The 26,045-nt window shown below is 40.2% G+C and overlaps 1 protein-coding gene across 1 annotated transcript in view; it reads right to left on the bottom strand.

Moving 5' to 3' along the window:
- Positions 1-2,027: 2,027 nt before the first annotated feature.
- The window catches only part of CAGE1 (cancer antigen 1), a 27,212-nt gene continuing 3,194 nt past the window's right edge, over positions 2,028-26,045 (bottom strand). Inside the window, 10 exon segments of the mRNA XM_023221152.2 lie at positions 2,028-2,115; positions 3,350-3,441; positions 7,001-7,115; positions 11,248-11,390; positions 14,457-14,575; positions 14,578-14,787; positions 14,790-15,510; positions 17,202-17,208; positions 20,268-20,438; positions 20,440-20,642. Coding sequence (XP_023076920.2) covers positions 2,028-2,115; positions 3,350-3,441; positions 7,001-7,115; positions 11,248-11,390; positions 14,457-14,575; positions 14,578-14,787; positions 14,790-15,510; positions 17,202-17,208; positions 20,268-20,438; positions 20,440-20,642 — 1,869 coding nt within the window.

The following is a 26,045-nucleotide window of genomic DNA, read 5'->3' as shown; positions in this document are numbered from 1 at the left end:
CAAACATATGAAAAGATGCTCAACATCACTAATGATCAGGGAAATGCAAATCAAAACTACAATGCAGTACCACCTTACTCCTGCAAGAATAGCCATAATAAGAAAATCAAAGTAGATGTTGCATGGATGCGGTGATCAGCGAACACTTCTACACTGCTGGTGGGAATGTAAACTAGAATGTAAACAGCCATCACGGAAAACAGTGTGGAGATTCCTTAAAGAGCTAAAAGTAGAACTACCATTTGATCCAGCAATCCTACTACTGGGTATCTACTCAGAGGAAAAGAAGTCATTATATGAAAAAGATACTTGCACACTCATGTTTATAGCAGCACAACTCACAAGTGCAAAATCGTGGGACCAACTCAAATGCCATCAATCAACGAGTGGATAAAGAAACTTTTATTATATATATATGTATACACACACACAGCTATATGATGGAGTACTACTCAGCCATAAAAAGGAATGAATTAATGGCATTTGAAGTGACCGGGATGAGACTGGAGACTATTATTCTAAGTGAAGGACTCAGGAATGGAAAACCAAACATCGTATGTTCTCACTGATATGTGGGAGCTAAGCTATGAGGACGCAAAGCCATAAGAATCATATAAGGGACTCTGGGGACTTGGGAGGAAGGGCGGAAGGGGGATGAGGGATAAAAGACAAATATGGTGCAGTGTATACTGATTGGGTGACGGGTGCAACAAAATCTCACAGATCACCACTAAAGAACTTATCTACGGTGGCTCAAGCCTGTAATCCCAGCACTTTGGGAGGCCGAGAGGGGCGGATCACGAGGTCAGGAGATCGAGACCATCCTGGCTAAAACGGTGAAACCCTGTCTCTACTAAAAAATACAAAAAACTAGCCGGGCGAGGTGGCGGGTGCCTGTAGTCCCAGCTATTCGGGAGGCTGAGGCAGGAGAATAGCGTAAACCCGGGAGGCGGAGCTTGCAGTGAGCTGAGATCCGGTCACTGCACTCCAGCCCGGGCGACAGAGCGAGACTCCGTCTCAAAAAAAAAAAAAAAAAACTTATCTAACCAAATATCACCTATACCCCAATAACCTGTGGAAAGAAAATAAATAAAAAATAAAATTAAAAAATAAAAATAACTGAGGCAAAGCAGTATGACCAAAATGATAGTTTGATATTTTAAAAATATTAGTTTTTTAATTTTGATATTTCATTAGCCTATGATGATTGAGCACTGGCTGAATTTCCGTGGTTATAAGCTGAAGAGGAATCATATTTTACATTTCCTGAGTATACAACATCCTTTTACCTCTTCAAATTTAAAACTTGCCTGCATTAGTTTGAAAAAATGGGAAAATTTTGACATTTGTTTTGCTTATAACAATTGTGAAAACTAAAAGCAAACTTTCTAAGATACAAATGCATGCACTTTTAATTATTTTGGGTGAGGCAGGCTTATAGAAAGCTCATATTTGGGGGGATCTGTCTCTATAAAATTAGACCTTTTGTTAAGCTCCAGTGATAGCCAGCACAGCATAAATGAAATTGGGGGAAGGATGGAAGAAGCAGCATATTAGAAACGAGTATAATGAACAAATAAGAACTATGCAGAGTTTAGGAACACAAATTCTGCAGTGTTTCATGCTGAATCCCATTCTCATGAGAGAATTCACTTCCTTCTTGATATATGTATGAATATGTTTAATTTGGTATGCATTCAATATCTTTTTGTGAGTAATTTCTAAGCACTGCAAGATTTTACTTGAATACTATGAAAATATCCTCTAAAATTGTTGAATGTTTCTTATTAATTCCTTCATCACCCCTTTAAATCAAAGGCAGCTCTGAGAAAGGAAGTTGAAAATCTGGTTGCTTCACTGCTGAAGTAGTCTGGACATTAAGCAGTCTACCTATATTAATAAAGAATGAACTTAATTCATAAAACTGCACATTTTTCTTCTTTCTAGGAGTCTGAAAAAAAGAATTTAGAATCCAAAGACTAAGGTATTAGTAAATATTCACAAAACTAAGGATCCGTTTTTTCAACTTACTGTGCAATCTGGGAGTGGGATACTGCGAGCCTTTGGTCAGCACATTCAATGATTTCTTCATATGATGTAACCTTGAAAAAAATAAGCTAAACCAATTATTTTTCATTCTAGAATTTTTATTTTTTTTCCTTTTTTATTACTACAAATTGAAATTTAATTATTTGACTATTAATGAAACTTTCACAATAGGCAAAACAGATTCCTTACATTTTGAAATCAGGAATATGAAAAAAAAAGAATTAATAACATGCCCATTCATCATGAAGAAAACGTGAAGTGCCAAAAAATGGACAACAGTAGTGAGTCAGCTATAATCCAGTTGTCTTCCAAATAAGCACTATATGCATCAGCTAAGGGTTGTAGTTCATTTGGTTAAAGTTAACGCAGTTTTAATAAGGTAAACTAGAACACTAAGTTGGAAAGATTAAGAATTATCCTGAAAGTGAAGTAGCAATACTAAGATTTTAAATTGCCAACAGCAGAATGGAGAGACGCACACAACAATCTTTGATAGCTTTCAGCTAAAAGGATAATGAGGGTGTTTTATAATGTCATTATGAAGTAAAAGGGATTAATATAAATGTGCTACATCATCCCACAGACCCTTTTTAGCTCTAAAATTCTATTACTACTTGGCATAGTTTTTAAAAGGCACAAATATTTCTGTAAGACAACTTGTACCAGGCCAGTAGCAGTGTCTCAGGTCTGCAATCCCAGGACTTTGGGAAGCCGAGGCAGAAGGATTGCTTGAGACCAGGAGGTTGAGAACAGCCTATGCAACATAGTGAGGCCACATCTCTACAAAAAAATTTTAAAAATTAGCCAGGAGTGGTGGCACATGCCTATAATCCCAGCTACTAAACAGACTGAGGTAGGAGGCTTGCTTGAGCCCAGGGGGTTGAGGCTGTAGTTAGCACTGCACTGTACTTCAGCCTGGGTGACAGAGTGAGATCTTATCTCAAAAAACAAAGCAAAAAAAATGTGTACCTTCTTTATTAAGTTGTCTAGGCCGGGCGCGGTGGCTCAAGCTTGTAATCCCAGCACTTTGGGAGGCCGAGATGGGCGGATCACGAGGTCAGGAGATCGAGACCATCCTGGCTAACACCGTGAAACCCCGTCTCTACTAAAAAATACAAAAAAAACCTAGCCGGGCGAGGTGGCGGGCGCCTGTAGTCCCAGCTACTCGGAGGCTGAGGCAGGAGAATGGCATAAACCCGGGAGGCGGAGCTTGCAGTGAGCCGAGAACCGGCCACTGCACTCCAGCCTGGGCGACAGAGCGAGACTCTGTCTCAAAAAAAAAAAAAAAAAAAAAAAAAAGTTGTCTAAATGTCTTTGATACTTGTCATTTTCTTCAATGAGTCTGTTGCAGTGGCTTTCTTTTGACTCTAGGAGATGTCCCAATTTTGTGATCTATGGAGAAACATCAGTAAAAACACTAACCTGGAACCTGCCATGAAAGCTATATATTGATGCCAAGAACAAACAAGAAAAGTGAGCAATACTTTATTCCAATATTCTTCTAAACCATAGGTGAAGCATGAGAGGCTATGAACCAGATAATAGTTAGACTGCACTTAGAACAGATAAACAAAAATTATAATAGTGTTTTACCTTTTCTCTTTATACTATAAAACAGCATTGCAAACAACTGAATACCTATTGGTACACATAAATATTTATCAGCCCCTTATCATCTTTCCTTATATAGCCAATGCATAGGCATATTTGACTCTACATGAAGTAAAGCACTGATGTTTTCAGGTTTGAGAAATACTCTCCCTTGCATAAATGACTGCAAGTTTTTAAAAAGGTTGAGCTTAATGTATTCCATTTTCTGACCTATGGTCCAATTTTTATTTGCAAGAAAGCCATTAAAAATGAAAAATTATGTGACATCTAAAATTAATTATCAGGAAATAGTATTCACAAGTTTCCCTAGCAGTTACCTTAATTTTCAAAGCAATTATAGAAGAAAAACTATAAACATGAAATAACAATGTTAGATGACTTTTAATCATCTAATTTTTTATTTTATTTATTTATTCATTTGAGATGGAGTCTCGCTCTGTTGCCAAGGCTGGAGTACAGTGGTGCTATCTCAGCTCACTGCAACCTCTACCTCCCAGCAATTCTCCTGCCTCCTGAGTAGACGGGATTACAGGTGTGCGCCACCATGCCCAGCTAATTTTTATATTTTTAGTAGAGATGGGGTTTCACCATGTTCAGACTGGTCTTGAACTCCTGAACTCAGGTGACCCACCCCCCTCGGCCTCCCAAAGTGCTGAGATTACAGGTGTGAGCCACCACGCCAGGCCTAATGTTTTAAATATACTTATGTGTTTGTAGTGAAGAACGCTAGAAGAATCAATAACAGAGCAAATTTGCAGCAGAAACAGTAACTTTCTTTCTCTTATATGAATAAATTAATGAGGACAATATCAAATCAGTGGTCCCACTTCTCTAACAACATACATTATTTAAGGTACTTAATCCAGTTATTATTACCTCAATTTAACAGCTGGAACCAAAGTGAAGATAATTTAAAAGATATTTGAAGTAGAAAATGCTAGAATCCATATTTCTCAGCTATTAATGTTTGGTTCTTTTCATTGCATCTCCTCACTACGTCCTGGAGGGTGTGTTCCACTCTGCTTCATGACACTTGACTGAAGCAATGTGGAATTCCTTCTCAGTTTCTGTTTTTCATTATAGATTTCATGGCACACTTTGAATTATTTAATAGCTTTCAAGATCAAAATAACAACCCTTTTAAGTCTGCAGATTGATTTTTTTTAAATTTGCTAACCTCAGATTAAAGAAAGAATAGCAAAAGCTTCCTTAGAGAATAATATTTGTTTCAGAGATAAAAGGAATTGCTCTGCGGAAGCCGGGTTTTTAGAGTATCATGAAAAGAAATACAACATTGTAAGTTTCTGCTAAAGTACAAATTTTAACTGCTTTTTTTTTTTTTTTTTTTTTTTTTGAGACGGAGTCTCGCTCTGTGGCCCAGGCTGGAGTGCAGTGGCCGGATCTCAGCTCACTACAAGCTCCGCCTCCCGGGTTTACGCCATTCTCCTGCCTCAACCTCCCGAGTAGCTGGGACTATAGGCGCCCGCCACCTCGCCCTGCTAGTTTTTTTTTGTATTTTTTAGTAGAGACGGGGTTTCACCGTGTTAGCCAGGATGGTCTCGATCTCCTGACCTCGTGATCTGCCTGTCTCGGCCTCCCAAAGTGCTGGGATTACAGGCTTGAGCCACCGCGCCCAGCCAAATTTTAACTGCTTTAAGGGTGTAAGTGACGTATGATTAATAACACATATTTAAAGTGTACGGTTTTGTAAGGTTTTGTTGTTGTTGTTGTTGTTTTTGTTTTTAAGATGGAGTATCGCTTTGTCACCCAGGCTGGAGTGCAGAGACGCAATCTCTGCTCACTGCAACCTCTGCCTCCAGGCTTCAAGTGATTCTCCTGCCTCAGCCTCCCTAGTAGCAGGGACTACAGGTACATGCCACCACACCTGGCTGATTTTCGTATTTTTAGTAGAGGCGGGGTTTCACCATGTTGGCCAGGCTGCGGTTAGGTAAGTTTTGATATATATGTATCAAATATGCTTCCAAAACCATCACCATCATCAAGATCATGAGCCTACCCATCACCCTCCACAACCGAAGTTTCCTCTTGCCACTCAGCAACCCCTCCCTCCTGCCCATCTGCCTTCCTTGATGCCCACACACTCTGCCAGTCCCAGGCAACCACTGGTCTGCTTTCTGTCATCATAGATTACTTTATATATTTTAGAATGTTATATAATGGAACCAAACAGTGTTTCCTCTTTTTTGGTCTAGTTCTTTTCACTTGGTATAATTATTTTGAGGTTCTTCTACATTGCACGTGTTTCAGTAGTTCATCCCTTTTTTATGACTGAGTAGTATTTTCACTGAATGAATATATACAATGGATTTACCCATTCACCTGTAGACAGACATTTGGGTTGCTTTCTGATTTCGGCTGTTTATTATAAATAAAGCTACAAAGACCTCATACATATTTGTATGAACATAAGCTTTCATTTGTCTTGGGTAAATATCTAGGAGTAGGCCAGGCACAGTGTCTCTTGCCTATAATCCTAGTGCTTTGGGAGACGGAGGCGGGAGGATTGCTTGAGCTCAGGAGTTTGAGGCTGGCCTAGGCAACAAAGCAAGACTCCAGCTCTACAAAAAAAAAAAAAAAAAAAAAAAAAAAAGGTTTTTTTAATTAGCTAGAGCTGGTGATGTACACCTGTAGTCCCAGATATTCTGGAGGCTGAGGTGGGAGGCTGCAGTGAGCCAAGATTGCACCACTACACTTCAGCCTGGGTGACAGAGAGATACCCTGTCTCTTAAAAACGACAACCAAAAAAGAAAAAAACAAACTAGGAGTAGAATAATGGTAGGTGTGTGTTTAACTTTTAAAGCCATTGCCAAAATGTTTTCCAAAATGGTTGGACCATTTTACATCCCAACCAGCAGCGAATGAGAGTTGCATTTGCTCCACATTCTCTCCAAGCCTTGGTACAGTCAGTCTTTTTAATTTTAGACATTCTAAAAGGGGTGCAGTGGTATTCTTTGTGGTTTTAATCTGCATCTTTTTTTTTTTCTTTTTCTTTTTTTTTTGAGATGGAGTTTTGCTCTTGTTGCCCAGGCTGGAGTGCAGTGGCACGATCTCGACTCACTGCAACCTCCGCCTCCCAGGTTCAAGCGATTCTCCTGCTTTGGCCTCCCAAGTAGCTGGGATTACAGGCGTGTGCCACCATGCCCGGCTAATTTTGTATTTTTTAGTAGAGATGGGGTTTCACCATGTTGGTCAGGTTGGTCTCAAACTCCTGACCTCAGGTGATCTACCCACCTCGGCCTCCCAAAGTGCTGAGATTACAGGTGTGAGCTACCTTGCCCGGCCTAATTTGCATCTTAATGATGTTAAGTATCCCTCCCACCTCTTCAGCACCTCCTTTCCTGAGTGGCCTGCCCTTGTGTGCTGCAGCACAGAGCGCAGACACAGACCCACAGAAGGTGTGATGGGCCTCACTGACTGCCTGGAAGATGCAGGCTCTAAGGGCAGGGGTGAGTTAGGCAGAGGCTGGACATGTTGGGTCATGTTCACAGCAACAGACATTTGACATAGCAGAGGAGGAAGTCCTCTTGGAGAGCTGCTCCCTGGGCAGCATGGATAACAGCCAGCAAGAGGCAGAGAAGCCAAGATGAGGTTCACTCAGTCCAGGTAAGACTGCTCAGTCATGAGCCCTCCAAACATATCCTGGGTTTGCTCCTCTCTGTATCCCAAATTTGTGGACACAGTTCCAAGTTAATAATATATTAATTTGCTTCAATGTATTATGAGGCACTGAAATCCAAATCACTAAAAAACTGAGGTCAGTACATCTTGTATTCACTTTCTGTTGCTGCTGTAGCAAATTACCACAAACTTAGTGGCTTCACACAAAACAAAGTGATTGTCTTATAGTTCTGTAGGTGGGAAGTCTGGCATAGGTCTCACTGGGCTAAAGTCAAAGTGTCAACAGGGCTGTGCTCCTTTCTAGAGGCCTTAGGGGAGACTTTCCAGCTTCTAAATGCTGCCCACATCTTTGGCTTAGGTCCCCTCTCTTCATCTTCAGAGCTAGCAAGTGTTATAGCTTTGAATATTCTTTATAGTGGTATCTCCCTCTGACATGTCTGGGAAAGGTCCTCTACTTTTAAGAACTCATGATTACATTAGACCCACCCTGACAATCCAGGATAATCTACCCCTGAATCTCAAGGCCCTTGATTTAATCACATCTGCAAAGTCCATTCTGCCATGTTCTGGGGACTATGGTGTGGAAGTTTTTGGGGGTGCCATTATCCTGCTACCGCACACCTGTTATGAGGTTCACCAAGGCCCTCCATGATTTGAGGTGCAGGTGGCCTGGCCATATGGTGAAGCCAAGGTATTTAGCTCTATCTAGGTGGTAATTCAAGGTTTGCTAAGAGGCTTTTACTTGCATTAACACACTTTCCTCATATAGGGTTGTCTTACATTCTGGTAGTGTCAACTTAGAGGGAAAGTATGTCAAGGTACACATAACATTCACCATGAACAGTGGATAAATCAGCCATCATTACTAGGCTTGCAGATTGAGATATGGTAAGAAAATTGGCTGACTGAGTTTCCAGTTCTCCACATAAAGGTTTTGAGGTTGTGTACATTCAATACAATATAAACCTGGCTGGGCGCGACAGCTCACGGCTGTAATCCCAGCACTTTGGGAGGCCAAGGTGGGCGAATCACCTGAGGTCAGGAGTTCAGCCTGTCTAACATGGTGAAACCCCGTCTCTACTAAAAAATACCAAAAAATTAGCCGGGTGGGGTGGTGCATGCCTGTATTCTCAGCTACTTGGGAGGCTGAGGCAGGAGAATCACTTGAACCCAGGAGGTGGAGGTTGCAGTGAGCTAAGATCATGCCACTGCACTCCAGCCTGGATGACAGAGCAAGATTCTGTCTCAAAAAACAAACAAACAAATACAATATCAATCAGAAACTAAACATTAAGCCAGAATATATAGAGCAGGTGAGTAACAACATGCAGATACAAAGGTAACTAAGACCTACACTCCAGTGCCATATTTATTAATAAACTTCTTCATAGCTAAAACGAAATGGAAATCTGGTCAGTTACACAAATAATGACAAATCTGGTTGTCATTATTTAAGTGATGAAAATATACCTGCTTCTGAAAGAGAAGCTTGTCCTAGTGGGCCCAAGATCTCTAAGGAAGTTCTCACCCAAGTGAAACAACCATGTCTCTGTAGCAAATGAGAAGGATGTTTCCTAGGATTGTTGAGGGTCTAACATCAGAGCACAACTCAGTAAAAGCAATTCTGTGAGGGCCGAGATAGTATGTTCCAAGCAGCAGCTTTCAGATCATAAACATGATTCAGGATATGATTCTTTATTAAGTGGTAAAATGAATTTATGACCAACATAAAAAAAGAAATGGAACAGAACAAAATAGAATTTTAAAACCCAATGTTTTAGCTGTGTGTGTGTACATATAGGTATTCCATCAAGAAGTAAAATGTATTTTTTCTAAACTGAGGATTGCTACTAGAGGAACGAAAGAACTGCAAAGATAATCCTTCAGAGATACAAGAGCTCTGAAGCTCTTGCCAAGAGCTGGTCAGGAAATAGATTGATGTGATATCCTTCAGCAAGGATCTATGGTGCAAATAATGTTTCCCACTCTTGCTTTAGAAAGGAAATTAGGAAAATCAGAACCAGGAAGGTGAGGGATAGGGTCGGAGTATCAGAAGGACTACTGTAAAATGCCAGGATGTTTGAGAGAACAAGAAAACAGATGGTAAAGTTGACATCTATGTAAACTAAGAATGTAAGATTCCATCCAGCAGGACAGCCCTCCCACCTGTGTGACCCAAGTTCTAGTGATGACTCTAGTCTCATCCTTACGAGGTTGGTCAGTGGCAGAGAGGCCAGCAAACTATAAAGTATACTCAAGGTAACACCGGGCCAAATTCAGATACTGGCGGGTACCTTCTGTCGTTCAAGTGGACCTCAAGGTACTGGGTTTTGATTGTTTTCTTTTGGCTCACTTGGAAAATTTTTCCTAGAGCAGTAATTTTTTACTTTGCCTATTCCTTTCTTATTCTTGTGACTTCTTTACAATTTAACAAACTGTTAATTTTAAAGGCTACCAAAATAATAAATTAGGTAAATGTTTTACATAATATATGATTGCCATATTGAAGTGGTATGTTTTAGGACAGATTTTGATTTTTAAATTTTAACTACTCGATAATACTAGTGAGAGGATATCTCATTTGTATTAAGAGGTGTCTATTTTACTGAAGATGGGATCTAGGAGGAACTCACTTTAAGCCTATTTGAACTCTGAACATCAATATCATTAAATGGACTTTTGCCTTGTTCCCAGTGATCAAATCTCTGACTGTAGCAAGGTCTTCCTGGACCAGGAGACATTTTGCACTTGACAGTTAAACACCCAGGATGCTCGAGCCAGTAGGAAGGCAAAGCTGAAGTCAAGGACCCTGTCTCAGGATGGAGGAGGACAGGCTGTAAATGGAACAGATGGCAGGGTCAGAACTGTGAAGAGGTGCCAACAGCAAGGGGTCAAAAGGACATGAGAGAAGCACACGACGATGTGCCAGGGGAAGCATGAGCATCACCCTGCACTCCAGCGGCCACACCTTGCTGGCCCAGAGTTCCTTAGAGAATGAGGTGTGAATCTTCTGGAGTACATTCTGCACTTCCAAACAATAAGAACAAAACTCTTTTTATCTTGAAAACTTTCATGCAAGTGTAAAGAATAACATAATGGACCTCCATGTTTCCATCACATAACTTCAACAATTACCAACATTTTCCATTACTGTTTTATCTTTCTCCAACTCTGCTCCTACCCCTACTATGCCACCTTTTTGTTCTCCTGGAGTACTTTAAAGCAAACCTTGTCATCATATTAATTCATTCATAAATACTTTTCAAAATGTGATACTAACAGGATGGGTGTGGTGGCTCACACCTGTAACCCCAGTACTTTGAGAGGCTGAGGCGGGTGGATCACCTGAGCTCAGGAGTTCGTGACTAGCCTGGCCAACGTGGCAAAACCCTGTCTCTACTAAAAATACAAAAATTAGCTGGGCATGGTGGTGGGCGCTTGTAATCCCAGCTACTTAGGAGGTTGAGGCAGGAGAATCCCTTGAAACCCAGGGGGCAGAGGTTGAAGTGCCACTGCACTTCAGCCTGGCAACAGAGCGAGGCTCCATCTCTAAAAACAAACAAGCAAATGTAATACTAACAGATAAGGGCTTTTAAAAACACGATGATACCACTATCACATCTATTAAAATCAACAATACCAACAATAATTTTGTAATATTATCTAATATGCTGAGTTCAATTTTCTATTATCTCACAAATGTCTTTCTATAGTGGTTGGTTGAGTTTCATACACTGCCTCTGGCTGATTTGTCCTTTAAGTCTCTAGCCTCTCTTAGTCTGGGGCGAAGAAGGGCTGGATGGATGGCTTAGGGGTCTGTATTTTATCTTCAATTCTTCATTTTCTTCTTCCACAACTTAATTCCTTTTATTGCCTCTCTTTTAGTCCAACCCTATTATTTATTCCTCCCCTACTAAAATATCTAATACATGTTTTATTAGCTGGCACTTGAGAAGTCCCACCATCAGAGCCAGAAGACTGTGCATTTTGGAGGCCAGTTGAGAAGATCTTTTTATATCTGCAGGATTCAGGCTCTCTTCTTCACAAGGTGAGCAATCCAGGAGCAGATTAGAATGTGTCGTTTTTGTATCCTACATGCACGTAATTCAGATTTGTCAAAAAATGACGAAGAACCTGAAATATCTTTTAAGTAAAATGCTGTATAAAATGCCACTCTTAAAAACCTTGGGTGATAGTTCTCAAACTTCTTGATCTTAGGATCCCTTTAGAAATTAAAACTGAGAATATTTTAAAATATTTGTTTACTAATTCTTTTAAAGTAGCAATAAATCCATTGTGTATAAACATAAATAACAATTTATTTATTTATTTATTTTTGAGCCAGGGTCTCACTCTGTCACACAAGCTGGAGGGCAGTAGTGTGAACACGGCTTGCTGCAGCCTCAAATGCCTAGGCTCACATAATCCTCCTACCTCAGCCTCCCCAGTAGCTGAAACCACAGGTGCATGCCACCACATTTGGCTAATTTTTCATATTTTTTGTAGAGATGGGGGTCTCACCATGTTGCCCAGGCTGGTGTTGAACTACTGGGCTCAAGCACTGTTCTTGCCTTAGCCTCCCAAGTGCTGGGATTGCAAGTGTGAACCACTGTGCCCAACTAATAACAATTTTTAAATAGAACAATTACCACATTTTTCAAAACAAAATATTTGTGAAAAGAATGGCACTGTTTTGCATTTTTTCCAAATATTTTTAATGCTGGCTTAATTGAAGATAGCTGGATTCTCATATTTGCTTCACACATTCCATCAGCCGTGAGAGCAATTACAGCATCACACATTGTGTGGCTTCTGGAAAACTCCACTGTACACTTGTGAAAAAATGAGAGTAAAAAAGGCGATAATGTCTTAATATTACTATAAAAATACTTTTGACTTCACAGATACTCCCAGGCCATACTTTGAGAAAACAGAACTAGAGTTCATGAAAAGCAAAACTATAAGCAGAGTAAGTATGAATTCAGAGTGTTAGAGAAATTGATTAATCAAAATAAAATAAGGAACTTAAAAAAAGGCTCAAGAAGAAAATTATATACCATGCTCAATTTCTGTACAATTAAACTAACTCATTTAGAGCTTACCAATTCAAAATTCATCATGATTTGCTTAGGAGCTCCAGTTAAGATGGCTTAGGTCAGTGGTTCTCAAAGTGTGATTCCAGCACCAGCAGCATCAACAACTGGGATCTTGCTAGAAATGCACGTTCTCAGGCCCCACCCCAGAATTACTGAATCAGAAACTCTAGGGTAGAGCCAGCAATATGTGTTTTAATAAGCATTTCAGGGAATTTTGAAGAATGTTCAAGTTTGAAAATCACTAGCTTAGATAATCCTTTTTTCTTAGATCTTAGAATTTGTTTTTAATTTAGGAAAAGAATATTTTCCTAAGAATCCTTAAAAACAGTAAAATCATTTCCTTGTAAAGAAAAATTAAAATGATTACAGATTCATAAAAGAGGGTCCACTAACGACATCTTAAGGTAACATCAGCTCAGTTCAAGTTGTTAAAACAAATACAAAAATAGGCGGGGTGTAGTGGCTCACGTTTGTAATCCTAGCACTTTGGGAGGCCTAGGAGGGTGGATCACCTGAGATTGGGAGTTTGAGACCAGGCTGGCCAACATGGCGAAACCTGTCTCTACCAAACCTACAAAAAAATGTTATCTGGGCTTGGTGGTGTGTACCTATAATCCCAGCTACTCGGGAGGCTGAGGCAGGAGACTTGCTTGAACCTGGAAGGCAGAGGTTGCAGTGAGAGGGGATCGCACCACTGCACTCCAGACTGGGCAACAGAGTGAGAGTCTGTCTTAATAAATAAATAAATAAATAAATAAAACAAATACAAAAAATTAACTTACACATTTTGCTAGTTCAGATTAGCCTTCTTTCTAAGTAATCAGTTAATAAGATTTTACTATACATACTTTAAGGCAGGCCTACACAACGGAAATAGATGTGCTCTGTCTTGTGAATATCGCTTCCACAATGTGTTTCCAGGTTCTTGGCTGCCAAAAAAAGCCTTTTGAACTACATATAATAAAGAATTACAGCTTCTCCAAACATATTGATATGGTTCTGATGCTGTTCTTAAATGCATAAAACTAGCATACGATATAGGTTTGTTTTGCCTTGTAAACCAAACATGCAATTGTATTATTTTGTTTTGTTGATGAATAGGATTGACAGATGACTTAGAAAATCTTTCCTCAAAGGAACCCTGGGGCTGGACATGGTGGCTCACACCTGTAATTCCAGCACTTTGGGAGGCTGAGGCAGGTGGATCACTTGAGGTCATGAATTTGAGACAAGCCTGGCCAACTTGCTGAAACCCCATCTCTACTAAAAATACAAAATTAGCAGGGCATGGTGGTGCGTGCCTGTAATCCCAGTTACTTGGGAGGCTGAGGCAAGAGAATCACTTGAACCTGGGAGGCAGAGGTTGCAGTGAGCCACAATAGCGTCACTGCACTCCAGCCTCGGCAACAGAGCAATACTGTCTCAAAAAAAAAAAAAAAAAAAAGGTAACTGCTGGGAGATGCTGTTGATGACTGGCAATGAGTACCCACAAAATTCCCAGGTTAACTGCCACCTCTGCCAAAATAATCACAAGAAGGCAGGAATAGCTGTTCTTTGAATACTCATGAACCAAAAGAAACTTCTCCAAACCTGTAAACCTGTGGTGTATTTTCCTTTCCATATCTGTTTTTTGTTTTTCTTTCTTCTTTTTTTTTTTTTTTTTTTTTTTTTGAGACAGAATCTTGCTCTGTCACCCAAGCTGGAATGCACTGGCATAGCCATAGCTCACTGCAGCTTCAAACTCCTGAGCTCATGCAATTCGCCCGTCTCAGCCTCCCGAATAGATAGGACTACAGGCGCACACCACCATGCATGGCAGATTGGCTGATATAAAAAATGTTTTGTAGAGATGGGGTCTCACTATGTTGCCTAGGCTGGTGTCAAACTCCGAGCCTCAAGAGATCCTCCCGCCTCAGCCTCCCAAAGTGCTGAGATCTGTTTCTTTCTTTAATAATTATTTCTGCAAACAAATATAAGTAAGTGCCACATCTAAATATGCATCACCAGACCACTAGAAACTCTTGAAATTCCGCATTAGAGATTTAGAATGTGTATCAATACCTTGGTAATATCTGACTTCATGACTTCCTCTAATTGCTCCTTTAACTGAGCTGTCTCAGATTTAGGGACATAATTTTGCTCTTCACTCCTTGCAACCTGCTGTTTAAATTTTTTATTTCATTTTTTACTTCGTTGATTTGCTGCTGAAGTTTTATATTCTTAGCTCTTTCATTTTCATACATACATTGCAAATTTTTAACCTGAGTGAGCCATTTCTCAAGTCTAGATTTCAGTTTCTGTCTTTCTTCCAGGTTTTCCTTGTCGCGTTTCTGGAATTCCTCCTGTAAAGACAAGAACTCTTGCTCTTGGGTCTCTTTTTCCCGTTTCAACAATCCAAAGCAGAAGCTGTGGCCTTTTCCTGTTCTTTTTTGACTTGTAGTCTCTCTACCTCTTCCTCTTTCTTGCTTAAGATTTTATCCATCTCTAAATACTGACTTATAGATTTATTTTTTTGTTGCATTTCAGTCATGTACCTTTCCTGTAAACGCACTTAATTAGCCTTGATCTTCTCAAATTGAAGCTGTAACATTTCCTTTTCATTCCTGGATTCCTGAAGATGTTTTTGGGTGTTAGCTAAAATCTCTTGCAAATTCTGCAATGTCTTTTTGGTATCACTTTTCTCTAGGATTACTTTGTATTTGTCTTCAATTAATTCTTCAACATTCTCCTTTAGCTTATTGATGACATCAATGAACACTTGCTGTTTGGTAATCTTCATCTGTAGTTCTTTAACCCTCTTCTCTAGATACAGCTTACTACACTGGAGTTCTTGGATTTGCGCCTCCTGCTTTCTGTTCATATGTTTTAATTTCTGCAAGATTTCATTTAAAGCCATGTCCTCTTGAACCGGTTGTAAGCTTTCAGCACTTTGCTCCATGTCAGGCATCTCACAGTTCTCCCGAGATGCTTTACTCCTCCAGGAGATGCCTGCCGAAGACCAAGTTGAGACAATTTCTGGCCTCTCCATACCCTCTGCTGTGACTTCCTTTGCACAACTGACTGACATCTCAGGAATCTCCCCATAATTCTGTATTTCTTTCGAAGGAACTGCAGTCTGTAAATTATAATAAACAAAGTAAGTATGAATGAGTAGAAAGATCATGAACTTTCAAGTCAGATAGGGCTGGCCTTGAATTCTGTTAGTAGATCCCCTATTTGGTTTCCTCCACTATAAAGTAACGATAGTACCTACTTCCAATAATAATGCCTATTAACAAAAGTTAATACTTATGTATTAATTGCTAAATGTTTGTACAGCACCTAACAGCACAGCAGAGCACAGGCAGTAGGTATATGACAGATACATATCCCATTTACTTTGACAAAAGGAAAATTAAACTTTTATCCTCTTACCATTTTCTATTATGCAAACTTCCTTGCACACATATAAGATGCTTTGACTTCAAATGAATTCAGACAAATAAATCTATCAATTACCTTATAGACTGCAAGGTCTCTCTCTCTCTCTCTCTTTTTTTTTTTTTTTTACATTTTATTATTGGGCCAAAAGTTTGGATTTTTACGGAAGGTCTCTTCTCTTTTGAATACTTTTTTTTCCACATTTAGACTATTTTCTAATTATTCTGTGACTCTTAGGAACATCAGAATGGCAGAAGAACATGCCTCATGATTGACTTTATGCTGACGATACAGGTTTCAGGGAGGTTACCAAAGGACAGTAGGCCGGGCAAGGTAGCTCAGGCCTGTAATCCCAGCACTTTGGGAGGCCGAGGTGGGTAGATCACTTGTGGTCAGGAGTTTGAGACCAGCCTGGCCAACATGGTAAAACCCATCTCTGCCCAAAATACAAAAATTAGCCAAGTGTGGTGGCACATGCCTGTAATCCCAGCTACTCAGGAAGCTGAGTGAGGTAGGAGAATCACTTGAACATAGGAGGCAGAAGTTGCAGTGAGCTGAGATTGCACCACTGCACTCCAGCCCGGGCGACAGAGCGAGACTCTGTCTCAAAAAATAGTAATAATAAAATAAACAAATAAAAATAAAAAAGACAGTACATTGTGGTAAGAAATGGTGAAATGAATACGACATTAAAAACCCAGGGCCGGGTGCGGTGGCTCATGCTTGTAATCCCAGCACTTTGGGAGGCTGAGGCGGGTGGATCATGAGGTCAGGAGATCAAGACCATCCTGGTCAACATGGTGAAACCCCATCTCTACTAAAAATACAAAAATTAGCCGGCTGTGGCAGTGCACACCTGTAGTCCCAGCTACTTGGGAGGCTGAGGCAGGAGAATTGCTTGAACCCTGGAGGCAGAGGCTGCAGTGAGCCGAGATTGTGCCACTGCACTCCAGCCTGGGCAACAGAGCGAGACTCCATCTCAAAAAAACAACAAACAAAAAGCAAAGCTCAGGCCAGGCACAGTGGCTCATACCTGTAATCCCAAAACTTTGGGAGCCCAAGGTGAGAGGATTCCTTGAGGCCAGGAGTTCGAGACCAGCCTGGGTAACATAGTGAGACCCTTTCTCTACAAAAAAATATTTTAAAAATCAGTCAGGTGTGGGGACACGTGCCTGTAGTCCTAGCTCCTTTGGAAGCTGGGGCAAGAGGATTTCTTGTGGGCCATGATCACACTGTTCTCCAATCTGAGTAACAGAGCAAGACCTCGTATGTAAAAAATAAATAAATAAAAACCCAGTAACAGGTAGTGGTGCACTGTATAATTCTGTGGAATTTAGAGACAAGGACTTCTGTATTTTGTTTTTTGAGTTCGTCCTTCTGCAGAACCTTGCATCTTAATGAGTTTTCATTGTTCTGGGATAAAGATAACTATCATTACTGAGACCTACAAGGCCCTAATATCTTGCTCTTGATATCTACTATGGTTTAAATGCATTCCCTAAAGTTCATGTGCCAGAAGCTTAATCCCCAATGCAACAGTGTTGGAAGATGGGGCCTAGTAAGAGGTGAATAAAAATGACTAAATGTTGTTATCGCAGGAGTGTGTTAGTTATCACAAGTGGATTTATTACAAAAGTGAGCTGGGGGCTGCACGGTGGCTCACACCTGTAATCTCAGCACTTTGGGAGGCCGAGGTGGGTGGATCACAAAGTCAGGAGATTGAGACCATCCTGGCTAACACTGTGAAACGCTGTCTCTACTAAAAATACAAAAAATTAGCTGGGCGTGGTGGCACATGCCTGCAATCCCAGCTACTCGGAAGGGTGAAGCAGGAGAATCGCTTGAACCCAGGAGGCGGAGGTAGGAGGTAGCAGTGAGCCAAGATGGCGCCACTGCACTCCATCCTGGGCAACAGAGCGAGAATCCATCTCAAAATACATACATACACACATACATACACACATACATACATACATACATAAAAGTGAGTTCAACCTCCACTTGCTCCCTTGATCTCACCCTTTGCCCCTCCACCTCCCATCATGAAATGACAGCACAGAGACCCTCGTGTGATGTTGGCACCATGGACCTAGCCGCCAGAACCATGAGCCAGATAAATTTCTATTCATTATAAATTGCCCAGTCTGTGATATAGTTGCAGCAGTATGAAATGAACTAAAGCAGCAGCTGGCCCGCACCACCTGTCTTCATCTGCTATACCCCTCCTCCTTCCTCCAACCCTGATCTTCCTGGACTCAGGGCTTCCTTCAGGTCCCCATAGGTACCATGCTTCCTGTGGCCACAGGATTTGCAGACATTATTCCTTCTGTATGGCATGTTCTCCTACCCCTAGCTGATCCTTTACAGCTCCTACTCATCCTTTACAGCTCAGCTCAATGATCATTTCTTCAGGGATACCTTCCCCAGACTCCCTTATCAGGGTTGTATCCTAATCATAGATGCCCATCCTACTTATATTTGCAGCACTTATCATAGTTGCAAGTTTATACATAACTTTATATAGCATCATAGCATATATAGTAACTTTATATAACATGCTTTACATATACTTTGTATGTAACTTTATTCACATAACTTACTGATCTTATCGTAGTTGCAAGTTCACATTTATTTGTGTGATTATTTGATTAATGACTACCTCCTCTAGTAGGATGTTGTTTTCATGAGGACAATAACTACATCTTTTTTTCTGTTTTCTAACCATTACCTAATACGTAGTACAGACCTGGCATGTAATAGATGCCTAAAAGTATCTTTTGACTGAATGGAAAATGGCTAAATGCAATGGAAAGAGGAAAGAACAATCTTGAGAAACCCTATTTAGGCTGCTTTTTTAAATGTTGTTTTCCAGAAATCAATATGGACAAATGAAATTCTTTTTTTTTTTTTTTCTTTGAGACGGAGTCTCGCTCTGTCACCCAGGCTGGAGTGCAGTGGCCGGATCTCAGCTCATTGCAAGCTCCACCTCCCGAGTTTGCGCCATTCTCCAGCCTCAGCCTCCCGAGTAGCTGGGACTACAGGCACCTGCCAACATGCCCGGCTATTTTTTTTGTACTTTTTAGTAGAGACGTGTTAGCCAGGATGGTCTCGATCTCCTGACTTCGCGATCCGCCCATCTCGGCCTCCCAAAGCAAATAAGGTTCTTTTAAGTGCTGTCATCTACTTTCAAAAAAATGAAAATGCTCATACTTGTAAATAAGGCATTATAGTCATAGTGTTTCCCATCAAACTCACATTGAAAAGGTATTATTGGCCAGGTGTGGTAGCTCACACCTGTAATCCCAGAACTTTGGGAGGCCAAGGCGGGTGGATCATTTGAGGTTAGTAGTTCAAGACCAGCCTGGCCAACATGGTGAAACTCCGTCTCTACTAAAAATACAAAAAAAATTAGCCAGGTGTAGTGGCACATGCTTGTAATCCCAGCTATGCAGGAGGCTACAGCAGGAGAATCGTTTGAATCCAGGAAGCAGAGGTTGCAGTGAGCCAAGATCATGCCACTGCACTCCAGCCTGGGCAACAGAATGAGACTCCACATCAAAAACAAAACAAAACAACAAAAAAAAGAGAAAACGTATTACTTATACTATTCTTGAATTTTATCTATTTTCCCATACCAATTCCTAGTATTTTTAATTTTTTTGTTCAGAAAGTACACAGAATATATACTGTCGATATCTTCAGTGCTCTGAGGATACTACATGTGTGCTTGGAATCAATAATCAAATGATAAACTAATATTTTCACTTTAGTAGAAAAATTAGTATTTTTTGCTTGTCAATAGAAGTCCAATAGGACAGACAAATCTTGTTTTTCTCAAAAAATTAATTAGTGCTTCAGTACTCCTTCCTCTTCTTAACCTTTCCATTACTGTAAACTCTGCTACTGCCAGCCAGTTTGATTCAACAAATATAAAAGCTTATTATATTCAGGTTGCTCTGTCTACACAGTAGCCATTCTTTTGTTTCTTTACTTCTCTAATACACTTGCTTTCAATGAAAAAAATTATAGTAAAAAAAGCTTATTACATTCAAGGAACCATATAGACGCTGTGGTGCATAAGAGGGTAAGACAGAGTCCTGAGCCTTAGAGAAATTACCATTTGGTAGAGCTAATCCTCAAGTATGGACTTGAGGATTATTTTTCTTTACCAGAAAAATTTATTTCTGTATTGGCTAAGATCTCAGAATGCATTTTCCCTGGAGAAGCAAAGTCCCTCATGCTAACTGGGTGATTTAGCACTACTTGGAAAAGTCTCAGATTTTATATATATATATATAATTTTTTTTAACGAATCCTTTAATACTCCACAGGCTTTACTGACCATCACAATTGTACCTCCTCTGCTGTATAATTAACTCTCAGATGAACTAGGTTAGAACTATTCTCTTTATAAATGGTTTTACGATATTATTGTGTACACTTTCCTGACACAAGAAGCTTGGAGGTTGGCTAGGGTTGAGGGCAGATTCCTTGGCAGTACTTTTAGCCAGTGATTTTTCTGGAAATTTCAGGGTCTCTCCACTGCAGTGGATTAGAGGCGGGCTTCTAGGAGGAGGCTGTCTAAAATACTTGTTACCAAGTTGGTCTGTATTTGCAGAAACACGTTTCCATTGGATTTTCTTCCTTAAATGAGTCTTGCTTTATATTGTTGTCTTTTGCATAATTATACACTTGACTTTGAAATTCTGGTTTCTCTGTCATTTCATCATCAAATGCTTCTACCCAGTGAAATCTGCAAACGGTGTCAAATTGTCCCAAGGAAGACATGCTGATGGTGTCAACTGGCTGAGTTAGTACATTCTTTGAGTAATTTTCTTTTTTTTTTTTTTTTTTTTTTGAGACAGAGTCTCGCTCTGTCGCCCAGGCTGGAGTGCAGTGGCGCCATCTCGGCTCACTACAAGCTCCGCCTCCTGGGTTCACGCCATTCTCCTGCCTCAGCCTCCCGAGTAGCTGGGACTACAGGCGCCCGCCACCTCGCCCGGCTAGTTTTTTGTATTTTTAGTAGAGACAGGGTTTCACCGTGTAGACCAGGATGGTCTTGATCACCTGACCTCGTGATCCACCCGTCTCGGCCTCCCAAAGTGCTGGGATTACAGGCTCGAGCCACCGCGCCCGGCCTGAGTAATTTTCAATGTTGTTGTCTCATAAGAAAGAGAAAGAAGGAAATAAAAACGAGTAGACCATGAACTTGGATGGTAACAGTTATATTTATATTTATCAAATAAACTGCTGTAGCCACTTACAAATTATATAATATTTCAACCTTATTTACTGTGTGAATTTTAGCATGGTTTTATGCTAGCAAACAAAACAAAACTTTTTACATGGGGGAAAGAAGTCCCCAAATGACTGCTACAAAAAAGTTTGTTATATGTAATTCTGGTCAAATACAATTACAATTGTATTGTATTTCAAGATATCTTCAAAATTATTTTGTTGTACTGTAATTTTAAGATGTTTTAAATTATAAAATGTTTCAAAAGGACAGGGATAGTATAATAGAAAACACATATAAACTTGCTTAATCTCACAAAAATCCCTTGTTGTCAGTACTGTTATTATCCCTATTTTACAGATAAGGAAACTGAAGTATAAGAGATGTTAAAGTCACTTGTCTAAGGTCACAGAGCTGCTAAGCAGTGCTGCTGAGATTCTAGACTACTACTTCTAAATGCTATGCTGTACTATTTTTCAATATGACAAATTATGCAGGTGTAATGTTTTTTAATATCAGAAGCAAAAAAGAATCAACATAATCATTATCAACATAATCATTCCCAAAGAATAAAGTTCCCAGATTTACTCATTTTGTGACACCCTTAATGTCTCAGTACTTTTTTTCACAGTACCTCTGGACCAAAGGAATATTTAAGTTCCATTTGGTAAATAACTAAGTTCAAACTAGTATTTGTCCTAAGTTATTAGCTGTTTGAAAATACACATAAACTAAAAGAAAAATGTAATATTTTATTCTTAAACAACCACACTTTACTACTTGGATGTACACTGTGAGGCATCGTACAGCACCTCAAACTGTGGAGTCAGATTGGAGACCACCACTCTCACTTCCTATTCCACAATGATTTTCATGCAGGACTTGCTTTTTATTATAGCAACCTCCAAAAACCTACCTTTACAAATAAGACATCATAGGAAGGACTATAGTATGGGTTTATAGTAAAAACTACAGCTAACAGATTGTGGGGGTCTGATAGATGTCCAGTGTCACTGTTTCCCTCAAACTCCAAAATACCCTGCAACACTTCAGGTGAATGATTAAGATATAGTATTGTTTTATGTGCTTTTATATTTTACATAAATACCATATCACTATATCTACATCCATATAAAAGTCTCGGACACAGTGGTTTATACCTGTAATCCTAGCACTTTGGGAGGCTGAGGTGGGTGGATCACCTGAGGTCAGGAGTTTGAGATCAGCCTGGCCAACATGGTGAAATCCTGTCTCTACTAAAAATACAAAAAGTAGTGGGGTGTGGTGGTGCACGCCTGTAATCCCAGCTACTCAGGAGGCTCAGGCAGGAGAATCACTTGAACCTGGGTGACGGAGGTTGCATTAAGCTGAGATCATGTCACTGCACTCCAGCCTGGGTGACAGTGCAAGACTCCGTCTCAAAAAAAAAAAAAAAAAAAAAAAAAAAGTCTTTATTTCACACAAAATTTTGCTTTCAAGGCTTAGCCATATAAATACATATATATGTAGTTCATTATACTGAAAGATTACGCTTTATTCCTTCCCTGTTGGCTATTTAAGTTGCTTCTAATTTTGCCCTTAAAAATAGCATTGCAGTGAACATGTTTCCTTCTATGCCAATGTAAAAATTTGTGTCTAGGCTCTGAGGATACACCTCGAAGTGAAATTGCTGTATTATAGAAAATATATATCTTCAACTTTACTAGATATTGCAAAATTACTCTCCAAAGTGTTTGTACCAACTTATGCTTCTACCAGTAGCCTCAGGGTTCCTTTGCTCTACACATCCCTCCAAAACATGTCAAATTCATATGTATGAAATGGTATTTTACTGTGATCTTCTTAATGTACATCCTTTCATATATTTAATGGTCTTACACATTTCGTTTCCTTTTCTGTGATCTGCTTGTTGTATACTGTTATGGGCTCAATTGTGTGCCCCTAAAATTCATATGCTGAAGCTCTAACCCCCAGTACCTTAAAATATGACTCTTACTTGTAGATATGGCCTTTAAAAAAGTAATTGAACTTAAAAGAGGTCACAAGGGTAGGCCCTAATCCAGTATGACCAATGTCCTTGTAAGAGGAGGAAGAGACAATAGGAAGGCGTACACACAAAGACAAAAGGTCATGTGAGACACTGCAAGAAGCTGGCCATCTGCAAGCCAAGGAGAGAGGCCTCAGGAGAAAGCAACCGTGCTGGCACCTTTATCTTGGACTGCCAGCCTCTAAGAATGAGAAAATTAATTTCTGTTGTTTACACAACCCAGTTTGTGGTGTTTTGTTATGGCAGCCCTAGCAAACTACTAATACATATACTTTGCCTGTTTTTCTATTATGTGATTTTTTTTTTTTTTTTTTTTTTGATACAGAGTCTCTGTCACCCAGGCAGGAGTGCTGTGGCATGATCTCAGCTCATTGCGACCTCAACCTCCTGGGTTCAAGCGATCCTCATGCCTCAGCCTCCCAAGTAGCTAGGATTACAAGCATGCACCATCATGCCCAGCTAATTTATTTTTAGTAGAGATGGGATTCCACCATGTTGGCCAGGCTGGTCTTGAACTCCTGAGCTCATGTGATCTGCCCACCTCGGCCTCCTGAAGTGCTGGGATTACATGTGTGAGCCACCATGCCTGGCCTGAGCTACGTGACTTTTTCTTTTTTTTTTTTTTTGAGACGGAGTCTCGCTCTGTCACCCAGGCTGGAGTGCAGTGGCACTATCTCGGCTCACTGCAAGCTCCACCTCCCGGGTTCACGCCATTCTCCTTTCTCAGCCTCCCAAGTAGCTGGGACTACAGGTGCCCACCACCACACGAGGCTAATTTTTGTATTTTTAGTAGAGACAGCATTTCACCGTGTTAGCCAGGATGGTCTTGATCTCCTGATCTCATGATCCGCCCATCTTGGCCTCCCAAAGTGCTGGGATTACAGGCGTGAGCCACCGTGCCCAGCCGTTATGTGCCTTTTTCTAAGTGACTTGTAGTTTAGATACCAAATCTTTTGTCAATTATATATATTGCATGTATCTTCAGTCCATGCTTTTTACTTTATTATACTTCGGCCATACAGACGTTTTCTTAATGTAGTAAATGCATCGATTAGGGATTGCAATTCTCATGTCTTTTTTTGTGAGATGGAGTCTCACTGTATCACCCAGGTTGAAGTCAGTGGTGCAATCTCAGTTCACTGCAACCTTCGCCTCCCGGATTCAAGCGATTCTCCTGTTTCACCCTTCCGAGTAGCTGGGACTACTGGAACGTGCACTATGCCCAGCTAATTTTTGTATTTTTAGTAGAAGCGGGGTTTCACCATATTGGCCAGGCTGGGTTTGAACTCCTGACCTCCTGATCTGCTTGCCTCAGCCTCCCAGAGTGCTGGGATTACAGGCATGAGCTACCGTGCCTGACTCTGCATTTCTCGTGTTTCAAGAAATCTTAGGCTGAGCATGGTGGCTCATGCCTGTAATCCCAGCACCTTGGGAGGCTGAGGCAGGCAGATCACAAGGTCAGGGGTTCAAGATCAGCCTGGCCAACATGGTGAAACCCTGTTTCTACAAAAATACAAAAAAAAAATTAGCCAGACATAGTGGCAGGTGCCTGTAGTCTCATTACTCAGGAGGCTGAGGCAGGAGAATAGTTTGAACCCGGAAGGTGGAGGTTGCATTGAGCCGAGATCACTCCACTGTACTCCAACCTGGGTGACAGAGCAAGACTCCATCTCAAAAAAGAAAAAGAAAAAGAAAATCTTTTCTGTTGTCATAAAGGCATTTGATATGGTTTGGCTCTGTGTTCCCACCCAAATCTCATCTCCAGTTGTAATCCCCATGTATTGAGGGAGGGACCTGGTGGGAGGCAATTAAATCATGGGGACAGTTTTCCCCATGCTGTTCTTGTGATAGTGAGTTCTCACAAGATCTGATGGTTTTAAAGTGTTTGGCAGTTCCCCTGCCCCTCCTGTCGTCATTTAAGACGTGCCTTGCTTCCTGTTTGTCTTCTGCCGTGATTCTGTTTCCTGAGGCCTCCCAAGGCATGTGGAACTGTGATCCAATTAAACCTCTTTTCTTTATAAATTATCCAGTCTCGGGTAGTTCTTTACGGCAGGGTGAAAACAGACTAATACAGCATTTTCCACACTTCTTTTATAAGTTAGAACTTTGCAGTTCACATGTAGGTCTTTATCCACGTGGACTTTATTTTGTATTTGGTGTGAGGTAAGGTTCTAATCATTTCCTACATTGAGAGAGCCAACTGTTCCAGCACAACCAAATGAACTCCCCCACTGGTTTATAATGACACCTCTATCAAATACCACGTGTCCTCATACATAAATGGGTCTACTTTGTCTTTTATTTATTCCACTGGTTTGTTACCCTTCTGCCTATAATACATCATTATAATTACTATAACTAATAACTCTTGTAATCTAGCAGGATAAGTCTCCACATCTTCTTTTTCAAAATTGTATTGGGTATTTTTTTTAACTTTTTCACTTCTGAATGGGAATGTTAGGATTAAGGTAGGATACACGAAACTGCATTAATTAATAGACTTCAGGAAAACTGACATCTTTACAATCTGAACATGAAACATTTAATTATTTATTATGGCCTCCAGGACAGTTTTATAATATTTTTTAATGGAAATCTTACACTTTTTGTTAGATTTATTCTTAGGTACCTTAGTTTGTGCTGCTACTGATAATAGTAAGTTTTTAAGAATTACTGTTTTACATCTGTTGTTGCTGGTACATTGGAATGCTATTGGTTTTTTAGTATTAATTTTATATCTAGCTTTCTTCTAAACTTTATTAGTTTTAATAGCTCATCTGTAGGTGCTTATGACTTTTCTATGTAGAAAAGTACATATTTGCAAATAATGATAATTACTTCATTACTTCTCTTCCTTTCTAATCCTTATAGCACTTCTCTCTCTCTTCCTTCCTTCCTCCTTCCTTCCTTCCTTCCTTCCTTCCTTCCTTCCTTCCTTCCTTCCTTC

The sequence above is a fragment of the Piliocolobus tephrosceles genome, chromosome 5 (genome assembly GCF_002776525.5).
Source record: "Piliocolobus tephrosceles isolate RC106 chromosome 5, ASM277652v3, whole genome shotgun sequence".
Classification (NCBI taxonomy): Eukaryota; Metazoa; Chordata; class Mammalia; order Primates; family Cercopithecidae; genus Piliocolobus; species Piliocolobus tephrosceles.
This window is presented reverse-complemented; position numbering and strand designations above follow the sequence as displayed.